Consider the following 12,577-nt stretch of genomic DNA (forward strand, 5'->3'; position numbering starts at 1 on the left):
AAAGCCCTCTCTTAGCCTGGCGGGAAAGGTTGTGAAGAATGATCTACTTTTCTAACACGACACTCTTTTCAAAGGAGTCTGCTCCCAGAGTAAATATCTGAAGCTTACATTTTCATTTGAAAAAGAAAAAACAGTGGGAAAGTAAACCAGGAAGCACCCACATCGCAGGGACATGCAGTGGTAACGGGTGGGTTTGTGCGGCCCCTGGAGGGATGGGGGTACCCAGGAAAGGAAGGCAGTCAGCCCGAGCGGCTGGCACAAGGCGGACCCGGCCAAGTCTGGCGAGGTCTCCCCGAGCATCTCCCACAAGGATGCCGTCTCTCTGCGCCAGGGGGACCAGATCAACGCTTCTGTCCTTGTCCTCCACATGCCTAGCACTGCCCGGCTGCTGCCACCCTCCATCGCCCTGGGCTTAAGAGCCAACCTCCTTGGAAGGACTCAGCCATCTCCCGCCGCCTTTTCCCCTCATCCTTCCCCCCCAGACCCTGGCACCAGGCCTGCCTCTCTGTCCCCCACTGAATTCCTTCCCTCCAGGCCTCCAGAGTCACCCCAGTGCTTATGGTGGGAAGCTGGTTTGTGGTCAACCCTTGGGGTTTGTGGTCGCTGGGGACAAAGCTGCCTCTGGGAGGGACGGCGGGGAGAGAGAAGGACCGACCAGGCTCAGCTGTGTGCAGACGCCAGGGCTCCCGGCTCACAGCGAGGCCGGGCTGTAGCGCATCCCAGGCCCCGGGGCGCGGGGCACCCTTGTCCACACTGTCACCAGACACAAAACAACTTCCTCCTGTGCCCAAACCCTGAGGCCTTGCTATTTTGGACAGAGAAGAATGGTCTCTGTACGTAGAAAGCAAAAGCATCCCTGCTGACTTCTCATCAGTCTCTAAATAAACGACAGAATCCTCAGTAAGTGGCCCCCGTACCAAAGGCTGAATGCTTGCCTAATGCTGGCTCGTGCCTTTATGATGATTTACTGAATTATTTCTGCTCTACCCGATCTTATTCTGCAACAGATTCGAGGCAGCTTACAAGAATATATACAGTCAAACAGACAAAAGAAGCCTCAGGACCAGAGTAAATATGAATCAGAATAAGAGATTAAGGTGAGTGGGCAGCAAGAATGCAGCCTCACAGGCACGAGTCCAGCGGAGGTGCTGAAGCCGAGCTGCACAGCCGGCCGTGGACCTGCTACCCGAGACGAGGGAGCTGGCTGGCTGGGGGGTGAATGTCTCCCACACCGGATGCAAACGCTGGGATTTCTAAAAGTCCTCTGTAATAAGTACACTTCCCTAGGCCTCTCCTTTAGGCCATAAATCAGGCCATTTATTGATGTAACAGAAGATATTCACATGTAAAACTCTCTCTCTCTGAATAATTCTGACAAAATTCTAAGCAGGGCAGAGGCTTTGTATGAAGAGGTGGGTCCTTGGGGTCCCAGAGTGGGTCCAGACCCGGAGGCAGCTCAGGGGGGAAAAGAAGCGTGAGCTTTAGGGTAGGATCTCGCTCTACCATTGACTAGGGGCGTGGTCTTGGGGGGTTAATCCTAGGTTTTCCCATCTCTACAAAGAAGGTATTATTTCCCCTGACCTCACACGGTTGTTGCAAAGACTCCCAAGGACCGTTTCTGTGCAGGTGTTACTTCCTGAGCACCTACTGTGTGCCAGGCCCTGGTCTCCGGGCTTTTCTTGGATGATCTCATTGGAGCCACTCAACAAGCATAGGAAGTGAGACTATTTCTGGACCACAAATCTGGAACCGGAGGTTTCTGCACTAGAAAATGGCAGACGGGGTGCAAACACAGCAGCCCGGTTTCAGGGTCTCCCCAGAGGAAACGCTGCCCCACTTCCCACACAGTCAGATGGCCCTTCTCTCCCCTCCCCTCCCTAGGCTCAAACGCCTCTTCAGGAAAAGGCCCGAGACCAACCTTTCAAGAGGGCGCCCTCCAGGGACTATTTGGCCACCAGGTCCTGGGCGTCAGAGCAGCAATTCTTCCTCTTCTAGGGAAACCAAGAAGTGAGTTTCGAGAAGGATTAGAACCTTTCATCAGCTCCTGACTTGAGATCTGACAACACTTGAAGAGGCAGTGACTTGTCACCGGGTATGTCCTGCCCTTGCTTGCAGAGATGTCCCTGGAGGCTGAACGGCTGACGGCCTCTTACAGACGCACCAACCGGCCCCAGAGTCCAGCTCGAGGGCGTCCCCACTCTCCCCTAAAGCTCTGTCATAACCACCCTTCCTCTCAGAGTCACAGACAAAGAGCTTTGTACCTCATGACACTTGACTTTTACACGTGTGTGTTTTGTCAAAACTCATGTCGACAAATGCTCACTTCGACAAAGCACAAAAGTCAAGAGAGACTGACCAAAGGATGAGTCAGACACAGACACTGCTTTTTCCAGATGTTCTCAAATCCAGCTGACAAGATTTAAGTGCCAGGGCAGAGCCTCGAGAGGACGGAGAGAGCGTCCCCAGTTTGGGGCTTGAGAAGGCCGTCCTGGAGGAGGTGGCAGTGAAAGTGGGCCTCAGACACTGGCTGGGATTCGGGCTGATCCGGAAGGAGCCGTGGGGGTAGGGCTGGGAGCCCGACCTCGGGATTCACTGGGGCCCGAACCGCTGGGTGTGTGTGTTCATGGTGCACGAGGGGAAAGACTGGAAGAGTTTCTGATCAGGGAATCGTATAATCAGAGCTGTGATTAATGAAATGATGATTTGGTGAATTAGAGAAGAGAGTGGGCGGAGGCTGAATATCAGCTCCAACGTTATCTTATTAGCTCACTGAATGGGAAGAAGGGCGAGAGCTGAGGCAGGTGCACGGGGGCGTGGAAGGGAAAGGTGGAAGGTCATTAGCTCTGGGAGGAAAGAATCACGTCGCCTTTGTTCAGTTTTCCTTCCTCTGCCCGCAAAGCATGGAATACAGGAGGTGCTTGCTAAGTTCTCACAGATTTGCAGTGAGGCTCTGCTCCGTCCCAGGTAGAGAGCTGTTTCTGATGGAAGATGGGTTACGTGTGGATGGTGACACAGAGCAAAGGTGGGAACCTCAGCCTTGTAAGCGTAACAGAGAAGGCAGAGAACTCCAGGGCCTCAGCGTCTAAGAAGGAAAATCCTTCCTAAATTCACTGACCACAGTCACGTGCAGAAGTTCAGAAACAGCAAGTGCTTTTAAGCACGAAATACTTAAAAGGGATAAACGTTTATTAAGAAAACTTTTAAAAATAGGATTTAGATTTAAATAGTTTGGGTAAGCGTTAAATTTTCAACATAGAGTTGAATTCTGATTCTATAGAACATAGAGCCAAGATTATTCCAGAGATGAGTCTTCTGGGAAGAAAAATTGGTCTCAATATTTCACTGGAAAATAAACTACATTGAGCTTGAATGTTGGCCTTCAGGAACAGCAACGACGTCCTACAAGGATGCTTCCAGAGGCCCCACAGCAGGATGGCAGAGTGGGGACCCTTGTCCGACTCGCGAGCCTGCTGCCTGCACGGGATGCTGGACGAGCCCCTAACCCTGTCCTCAGCGGCCCCGTCCACACAACGGGGATGATAACAGCGCCCGTTTCGGAGGCTTGGCCTGGGCACCAAATGAGCTAATTTTCATAAAGCAGTTAGAACAGTGCCTGGCACAGTTCTGTATAATTATAACTTTCATGGAAACTAACTGGATTTATACAATGGAATTTTTCAGAAATCCTCACTGCTCTTGAAATGTCTGTTCACCTTAGGTACCGGCAGTCGGATAGAGTAACAGAAAGGGGATTTTTCTTGTTGTTGTCATTATATGGTTTAAAAAATATTTTTAAACACTTTTAAACTGTATAATGTCATTAATTATCTGCTGTGGTTTCCATATTGTCGACCACGTCAAAGTGTATTTGGACACCAATAAGCTTGGATAAAAATACATCGGTGGAAAATTGGCCCAGAATAGGTTGGTAACCCTAATAAGCAGGTCATGCGGTCTGGGTGAGGCACCTGCTAGGGAATAAGCCTATTTTTACTTGACATCAGTACCAATTATCAAGGAAAGGTATATTCAGACACAAATAAAACTTACTACTGATGCTGAATTTAGAAGTGAAGTTAATTGCAATAAAAACTGGATGTGGAAAAAATGAGTACTTGGAGCATAGTCATCCCAGGGTTTTGGTCAGTGGAAAAGCTCCATTCCAAAGCCCCAGGAGGTGCAGGAGCAAAGGTGGAGGAAAGGAGAGTGTATCAGGCACATCCGGCACCAGGACACGACAGCAGCCGTCCCAGCTGCTACTCACGCCAGGCCCGCATCCCCAGAGAGGCCTGACGGCCTGTGTTCTTGCCCCGTTGACCACCCTGAGTATTCAGCAAAGTTACTTAAACGTTACACATCTGCTTCTGTGTTATTGGTGTATTCCACAGAATTTGGATGGAGATGGTCTGAAGGGGGCTGTGACAGTAATTCAGGTGACAGGCGTCCCGGGCAAGATAACCACTAAGACGGAGAGGATTGTACAGATTCCAGAAATAATTGGGGGAAATCACGTATACAAACTTGGAGATAAACTACAGATGAGATGAGGGGATTGAGGGAGAGGAAGGAAGCAAAGAGATGCTCTGGGGTCCAGTTGAGGCCATTCGGGGGAGGTGCCGCTCTGGGAGGATGGTTGAGAATGAGGTGAGGGCGGGGCGGGGCGGGGCGGGGTGAGTTCCGTTTAGAGCTGAGAACATCCGCGTGGAAATGCCCAGCGCACAGGTGGCTGTTCGGATCTGAAGCTTAGGAAAGGAAGAGGCAGACGAGGAATTTGGGGTGTAAACAGTAATTAAGGCAAAGAGAGCCAATGGGGACTCCATTCAAGAAGTGCCCACAGGGCACCGCTCAGTTACTCTGAACGTACACCCCAGGCACCTTCATTTAGTCTTTGGTAAGAGTCTCCTTCACACGTACTTGTACTAATCTCTTGACCAAGCTGAATATTGCAGGTTTTTGCCACCCAAAGCAGACTAAACCAGGTAAGCACAGAAGTTGGAATTCTGAGTTGTGTTTGAAGGAGAATATTTACCTTGAATGTACATTAACACGTGTTCTCCAAAGCTTTACGTGTTTATAGACCCTAGGCTATATGTGTGCATGGGCACAGTTACAGTGACACAATTCACTGTGTAATGGATACAGTAATTAAATAATAAATGTAACAAATAGTTCTGCTGAAAATAATGCTCTACTAAACAATGTAATTAGCATTCATTAAAAACATAAATTGCTCAATAAACACATTTTAAGCAATTTAACACTTTAGCACAAGATTTGAAGCCCAAGAGAGATTAATTAGAAAGAACTTTACTCAAGGCTAAGGTGCCTCTAGTTGAAGCCGACTAGAAAAGAGGGAAAGCCAGGAGCCACGGTTACCTGTGCGCTGAGCCTGGAGTGGAGCTTGTGATCCGACAGCCAAGGGTGCTTGAGAGCTTCACTTGCGCTTATTCTCCAACTAAAGGGAAACGCAGGGGGTTATTGTATCCCCTGCGTTTGGATCCTCCCCTTCCCCCCAAGGCTCTGAACGAGATAGAAATGTATCTCTCTCTCACATGATAGTCTAGGGCTGGCCTGGTTCCAGGCTCCAAACACGGCAAAAGAGACCTCGGCTCTGACCACTGCCTTTGGGAGACCAGATGGCCGAATGTCCAGGACAAAGCAAGGCAGATAATTCAGAATTCTTGTTAATAACTGAACATTTATCTTCAGATAGAAGTAACCATTCTTGATGGAATGTCTAAGCTTCATAAATTGAACTTCTATCAGTCAGTTGAAGAATCAACATATATTTATTAATATAAGACAAAATTCTACCATGATTCTTGATGATTGCAAAAGCAATTTATGTGTCAAAACTTCTGAATAATATGTATTGCTAATGTTTGAATTAAGTTTTGAGAGTCAAATAAATGGAGAAGTAGATGGAACGTCAATGTAAGTATTGAGAGAGAGTATATTAGAAAGTCTTGAGCCAACAAAGGTTTATACAATTAAAAAATATATGAGGAAGAATCATAAAGATTATATATCATAATTTTAAGCTTTGTAAACCTGTCTTGTGTACTAATGTTTATCACATTAAACAAAATAACCTTTGAAACTTAAAAATTATGAGTGAGCGCAATAATCTGAAGTCTGCTTCTGAAACAGTATCAAGAAAGTAGTTTCAAGCCGTCATGAAGTTCAGTCTATAGAATTGCTTCAATAAAATTGCTTCATTAGACACCAGACATTTAAGTATAAGAAGAGGATGTAATGGAAAAGAATCTGAAAAGGAATATATATGTATAACTGAATCACTTTGCTGTATACTTGAAACTAACACAGCATTATAAATTAACTACACTTCAATTAAAAAGAAGAAGAGGAGAGAAGCCTTTACTTTAGTCAATGAAGGATAACTTGGTGACAACATCACCAGTAGGACCCTAAATGAATAGATATAATTTAAAAAAACAACTCTGGACCTCCATCAACTTCAGTTGGAAGAGTTAGTCTGTTGACTACCATAAATTTTCCATGTTGGACCTCAGAAGCATTCCAACAGCTGACAGCGCTAAAAAATTATCCCTGCACTCCAGTGTCAAACTTTCAAGAGCTGACTATTAAAAAGTTAACTATAACATTGTACTAATAATTAAATATTTAATACAATTTCAAGTTTACTTCTGTAGCCCAGAAATTTATTCTGTGATAGTAATGGTTGCCATTGGCCTTGGTTTCATTCATGCACTGACTTGAATGCTTAGCCGGTTGTTTTTCTGCCCAAACATGCACTTGTTGCTCTTTAGGTAAAGAACGAAGCCCTCAGACTGAGGGTGGGCAGAGCAAGGGTGCTGGAGCCCCTGAGCCAGCTGGGCGGCTGCTTCCCTGCTCTGAGCCTCAGCTCCCTCATCTGTAAAGTAACTGTGACAGCATCCACATGCCACAGGATCAGCTGGAGGATTAAACCAGCTGACACATAAGGGCACGTGTGTAACATAGGCTCTCAGTAAGTGTGGATTTCTCAGCCTCCAAAGATTTGACGGAGATGACATTTTGCATCTGTTCTCTGCTGGCATTCAGCAATGTACAGACGGCGATGCTGGTTACATCATTGGCGATGCTGGTACAATATACAGACAGTGATGCTGTCTCTCCTTATCTTTCTTGGCTCTAAAGAGCTCTCCGATTGACACTCCAGCCGGGCTAAGCCCTCCTCACCCTTCAGGCTCAGTTCTGGCCCGTGTCAATATACTCCATCTTTAATAAATGTTAACCACATTTCACTGCCTCTTTTAAAATATACCCGTGTCTTCTATTAGCTCGTGACTTAATTAAAGGCAGGGACTGGGCTTTATACATCTGTTCTCAAAGCCCCCAGACATATTTCCTGGCAGCTTGGAGATAGTCAGTGAAGTGCCGCATGAAGGAGTATGTCAGGCTCTGCACCAGACCCGTTACCCCTGCCGTTCCCTGACCCCCATCACCCCCATGGTTCTAAAATGCAAGCCCCTATATTTCAGTATCACTACTCTTCATCCACTGAAGTTTGAATTCTGTGATTTTAGCAGGGCAGAAAAATAAAAGTCCATGTAATACATAACAGTTAAGTGCACGGCCTTGTGTTGATCATTGGTTCTGCCACTTAACTAGCCGTATGATCTTGGAGTCTCATGCATAGAATATTATTGATAATTTCCACCCATGGGGCTGTGTGGGGTTAAAGAGATAATGTCTGTAAAGCAGTTGGCACAGTCTGGTCCATAGCGGACTCTCAAATGAAATGATCGTCAAGTGTTCACCTACATGGAGCCACATATGCCTCGTAGATGTGAAAGGGATCATGGGAATAACTTGTCCCGAACCCTTCATTTGGAGGGTGAGTGCACAGAGGCCCAGCAAGAGACCCTAACTGCCTTGTTGGAAAAGGCAGAAGGATGGGTTTTTGCAGCCCCGTTCAAGCCTCGTGACCACGGCAGTCCCAGATCTCAGGAAACTGGGTCAAGGGCATCAAACTCATTCTAACTACGACTCTGCAGGTGCAACACAGGTGTCACCGAGGGGGTGGTAGTTCTCTGACATGAGTTCTCACAACCCTGGTGGAGCATGCCTCTCTGTTACCCCTACTTCTTCCTGAGCACAGAGTGGATGTGATCACCTCTTCTCCTTGATCAGAAGCTTGGAGATGAACCCCCGGGCCTCCTCTGAGATGTCCTGAAATTCTTCATCCTCCAGATCCCACCTGCAGGCCAGGATGTTGTTCAGGGTCTCGGCGTCGTTATCTCCCAGGAAAGGGGACAAACCGCTGAGTCTGTAAGACACGGAGTCGGGTTGAGTAGTCTTTAAACACCTTCAAACCCTGTACAGACAAGTGGCCTTCTTGTTTCTGTCCTTTAAAACTGAAAGAAGGCAAATCACCAAGAATTAAGCATAATTTTATAATATGTTTTTGCAATCAAGAAAATGCTATGTCTCCCACCCAACTCCTAACTTAAACAAGGTCACAATGAAGGCGGCAGCTACCCTCAGATATGAATCTCAGAGAAGAGTAAAACTGCCTTTTTAAAGCACTTTACAGCTAGCAAAGTGCTGTCACATCCGCAGACGGCAACCGCCAGGAATATCACTTCTGAAGAGTAAAGCTACTCAGTCATTTCAGGGATCAGGACACAAGTTTGGGGGCGGTTGTGTTCTTCTAGTTTCTTTGGAGGCACTAGGTGTTGTCCTAGGGTTAGGGTGATTAATGAAGAAGACATCCTTTTACTTTTTCAGGGGATGTACAGGGAAAGAGTTTATTCCTTTCACCCACGGGAGTCAACAGAACCTAGGAAGTATCTGACTATGGAACAGAGTTCTTTATTTTCGAAAGACCTAAATTAGGATTTTTATTCAAAATAGCAAATAGAATATGTGGAGCGATTGAGAACAAGCGTCAGAGGGGCTGCGGGTCCACCCACTTACAGCATGTAAGTGATGACTCCCACGCTCCACATATCCGTGGAAAAGGAAACAAAATCATAGTTCACAACTTCAGGGGCGAGGAATTCTGGCGTTCCGAAGTTCACCTTCAGCTTCTCTCTGGGTTTGTATCTGAAATTTAGGAGACAGTGCAGAGGAATGGAGAGGATCAATCAAAAGTCAAAAAGCACGGAAGTGGAAAGGATGCAGCCTACGAGCAGAAGAACTGCAGCCACACAGCAAATTTAAAATAAAGAGACGATAAAGGACATCACATACTGAAGAGACAGTGTCCACAACTTGTAAAGAAGCTTCCCACTAGGAAGCCTTAATAATCTGAAATAATTGTGAGAAAAGCCACTTGGAGTAATTTCGAGCACAAATTATGGAACACGACAAAAGGAGCAGTGATACAGACTGTGACGTGTTGATGGCTTGAACGAGCCTGTTTTAATGAATAAAGAAGATGCGGTAATTTACGACCATTTAATATTTTCACTAATGCGCTGAGGTCCATGCAGAGTCTTTGCTCCCTTAAGAGGCTTATCGGAGCCAGAACCCTTTGCAATCTTGGTCACACTATTAATTTTTTTAAGTAAATATTCTCTTTACACATGGAACAAATATAAAAGACTAAGGCAAACTCTTACAAATCCTGAATTAATGTCTTCAAGCTTCATAACCGCACTGTATTAGGTTTTAATATCCCATATTTTTCCTGCGTGTGCTGTGGAAACTCCTAAATGTTCAAATTCCGAAGCCAGCGAGGTAAAGCTGAAACATAACTTTGGTTAATTCTAAACGGGGATATGAAACCAAGGGGTACATCAGATTTTTCTTTGCAAAGAACGAGCACCACCGTGCTCCCTAACTCAGTTCATACACCTATGTCCAAACTGACATACCTTCTGGCCAATCCAAAGTCAATAATTTTTATTTGTTTAGTATCCCGATTCACACACAGGATGTTCTCAGGCTGCCAGGAGAAAGAGACACATTAGCAATGAAAACAACCATCCTTCACTCAAATTGTCCCTGAACCACAACTAAAAATACAACGATGCTCGGGAAAAACATATCAGGCCTTTCCCTCTGGGGCTGGCTTGTCTGCGTGGGTATTTTCTCCTTTAATTATGTGGTGGACAAGGCTGTAGGTCCCCTGCCTAGCTCGCCTGGCCCTGCCCATCCCTCCCCCAGCTCTGCCGCCGACGATCACGCCTGAGTTCAGGCCAAGGCCTCCTGCCTCAGGACTTTCCAAACGGACTGGTGGGGGCTGTCTCAGCCTTGACATCTGCCCCCTAAAATTATTAAGTATGAATTTCCCCTTCTTGGAGGAATATTTTTCCTGAGGATTTATGAGTTCCAGGAGAAATGGCCTGATTCATCCCACCAGCCACACTGAACATGCACTGTAACGAGAACGGCTCTAACCTCCGGACTTTCCCTTCGCGCTCAGTCTGTGGGAAAGTCATATGTGAAAGGAGGGGCTCCCTCACCCCCGTTCACTCTCCATTCTCAGCAATTCCAGAGTTTTGCTGAGTTTGGTCTCAGTGCCTAAAACCCTTGACTAGGTGTTCCCTTGGAGTTTGAGTCTGGAAAGACTTTGCCCCGCCAACCGGACAGTCTCAGGGTGACGAGGAGAAAGGTAGGTAGCACTACAGCTCAGTGTTTACAGAATGTCTTACAAGTGTACCTACCTTTGTTAAGATAGAAAAACCGAGGTCTGGGAAAAATAAGGGATTTGTTCTAAAGTCAAGGTCATCCATAAAAGAGAAATAAAAATTTCAAAGAATTGCCTAAAACTTTCAAGCTCTAATTAACCCCAACTCTTCCCTAAGTGCTGGGGGGAAGGGGGAGGTTAGCCAAGTTGCCAAATCCCCAGGATTCATGTCCCATCCTTTAGGTGGGATCATGGCTGCCCCTCGCCTGCCCGTCTAGGTAGAGAAGAGGTTAGAATGAGATCAGAAACTCAGAAACACTTCATGAAATGACCTAGTGTCACCTTGCCAATAATCAATAGTCCATTTGGTCGGGCATAATGTCTTTGGAAGCCTTTTTTCTAAAATATCTCTAAAACAGAAGTCTATAAGAAAAGGCGACTTATGGAAAAGTGGGTGCTATACAAGAAGATTTGGCCTCATGCTTAAATAACTGATTGATCATGTATAAAGCTGTCCGATTTCCAAAGAGCACCGTGACATAAAATATTTGCTCGCAGAATGTAAAGAAACAGCTCTGAGGGCACTTTCAAAAGTTACATTTTTTTTCTAATTATGAAATTAAAGCATATTCATTGAATAAGTTTTGCAAAACACAAAAAATATATAAAGGAGACCATTCTTAAGTCACCTATAATCTCCCCTACATAGGGACAAGCATTCAATATTTTGGGCCCCTTTCCTTCCAAGGAGCTTTCTGAAAGGGATGCCTGACCCTTAATGATTCATCCAGCTGTCGCTTTTATTATGATCTTTACATACAAGCCACGGCTAAAATTGCCCGTTGCAAGTCCTCAATCAACATTATGAAGCCACATATGGAGTTGTTTGACTTATGACAGGTCAGGTCCTCATTTCAGTTGCCAGTCAAAGCCCTTTAGGGATATGTGTAGAATACCCACACTCAATGAAAATGCTCCGTGAAAACATGCATTATCAAACCAGCTCATAGCCACGGGCCTTGCTAATGATTTTAAACCTCTGGCTGTGTCATTTTATATATCACTTCCTTCTGGCCTGTGAATGGGAGAGGCAAAAGACATAAATCAGGAGAGTAAGGGAAGCCAAGTTAGAGGAGCAGCGGCCCATGGAAACCTATTTAAGGAAGTTACATTTATTTAGCTCTGCAATCCCTGATGACTTGCAGTAGATGGTATGTTATACAGAATATATATTTTATCTCACTGTCACGCTGTGCAAACAGGGAAATGAGAAAATGACTGAGCCACACAAGAAGATGCACTTTACGAAATTAGAGCTGGTCGGAGTTATTGGTCCTTCCCTGGTTGTAACTATGCACCGTCCAATTCTAGGGACTTCATAATGGGAGAGAGAGCGAAAGGAAAGGCTCATTAAATAAGAGAAGAAAGAAGGCTTGGCTCCCCGCTGTTGGCACAGGCTTTCCACTGCTCCCAGGGTGCTGCCCAGCCCCACCCACCCCCTTCTGCCCCTCGCCCTTTTAGCACCTCCCTCTGGCTGCCCTGTATCCCATTCTGCCATAGGTTTCTCCTCTGTGCTCTAGTATGCCTGTAGAAAAACAATCCCTAAAGTCCTCACTTTCCTAAAAGGTTTTAGGAGAGTGCTGGGGATTCTTGGAGAGCTGGAAAGTTTGTCTACAACCAGGAAATTCTGAGTTAGCTAAAATTCTCCCACCTACTCATCCTAATAATGAGAGGATGCAACACGGATGCTGTGATGGTGGTGGTGATGGTGGTGATGGTGATGATGGTGGTGATGGTGATGGTGATGATGGTGGTGATGGTGGTGGTGATAGTGGTGGTGGTGGTGGTGGTGGTGGTGGTGATGGTGGTGGTGGTGATGGTGGTGATGGTGATGGTGGTGGTGGTGGTGATGGTGATGGTGATGGTGGTGGTGATGGTGATGGTGATGATGGTGATGGTGGTGATGGTGATGATGGT

The 12,577-nt window shown here is 46.1% G+C and overlaps 1 protein-coding gene across 1 annotated transcript in view; it reads right to left on the reverse strand.

The window, feature by feature from the left end:
- Positions 1–1,943: 1,943 nt before the first annotated feature.
- The window catches only part of MYLK4 (myosin light chain kinase family member 4), a 69,989-nt gene continuing 59,355 nt past the window's right edge, over positions 1,944–12,577 (reverse strand). The window contains exons 8-12 of the mRNA XM_029243962.1: positions 9,846–9,916; positions 8,944–9,072; positions 8,141–8,293; positions 5,377–5,455; positions 1,944–1,991 (exon numbers count right to left, since the gene is read on the reverse strand). Coding sequence (XP_029099795.1) covers positions 1,944–1,991; positions 5,377–5,455; positions 8,141–8,293; positions 8,944–9,072; positions 9,846–9,916 — 480 coding nt within the window. The remainder of the gene's footprint in view (positions 1,992–5,376; positions 5,456–8,140; positions 8,294–8,943; positions 9,073–9,845; positions 9,917–12,577) is intronic.

This window comes from Monodon monoceros, unplaced genomic scaffold (genome assembly GCF_005190385.1).
Source record: "Monodon monoceros isolate NGI ecotype Baffin Bay Population unplaced genomic scaffold, NGI_Narwhal_1 Super_Scaffold_3, whole genome shotgun sequence".
Classification (NCBI taxonomy): domain Eukaryota; kingdom Metazoa; phylum Chordata; class Mammalia; order Artiodactyla; family Monodontidae; genus Monodon; species Monodon monoceros.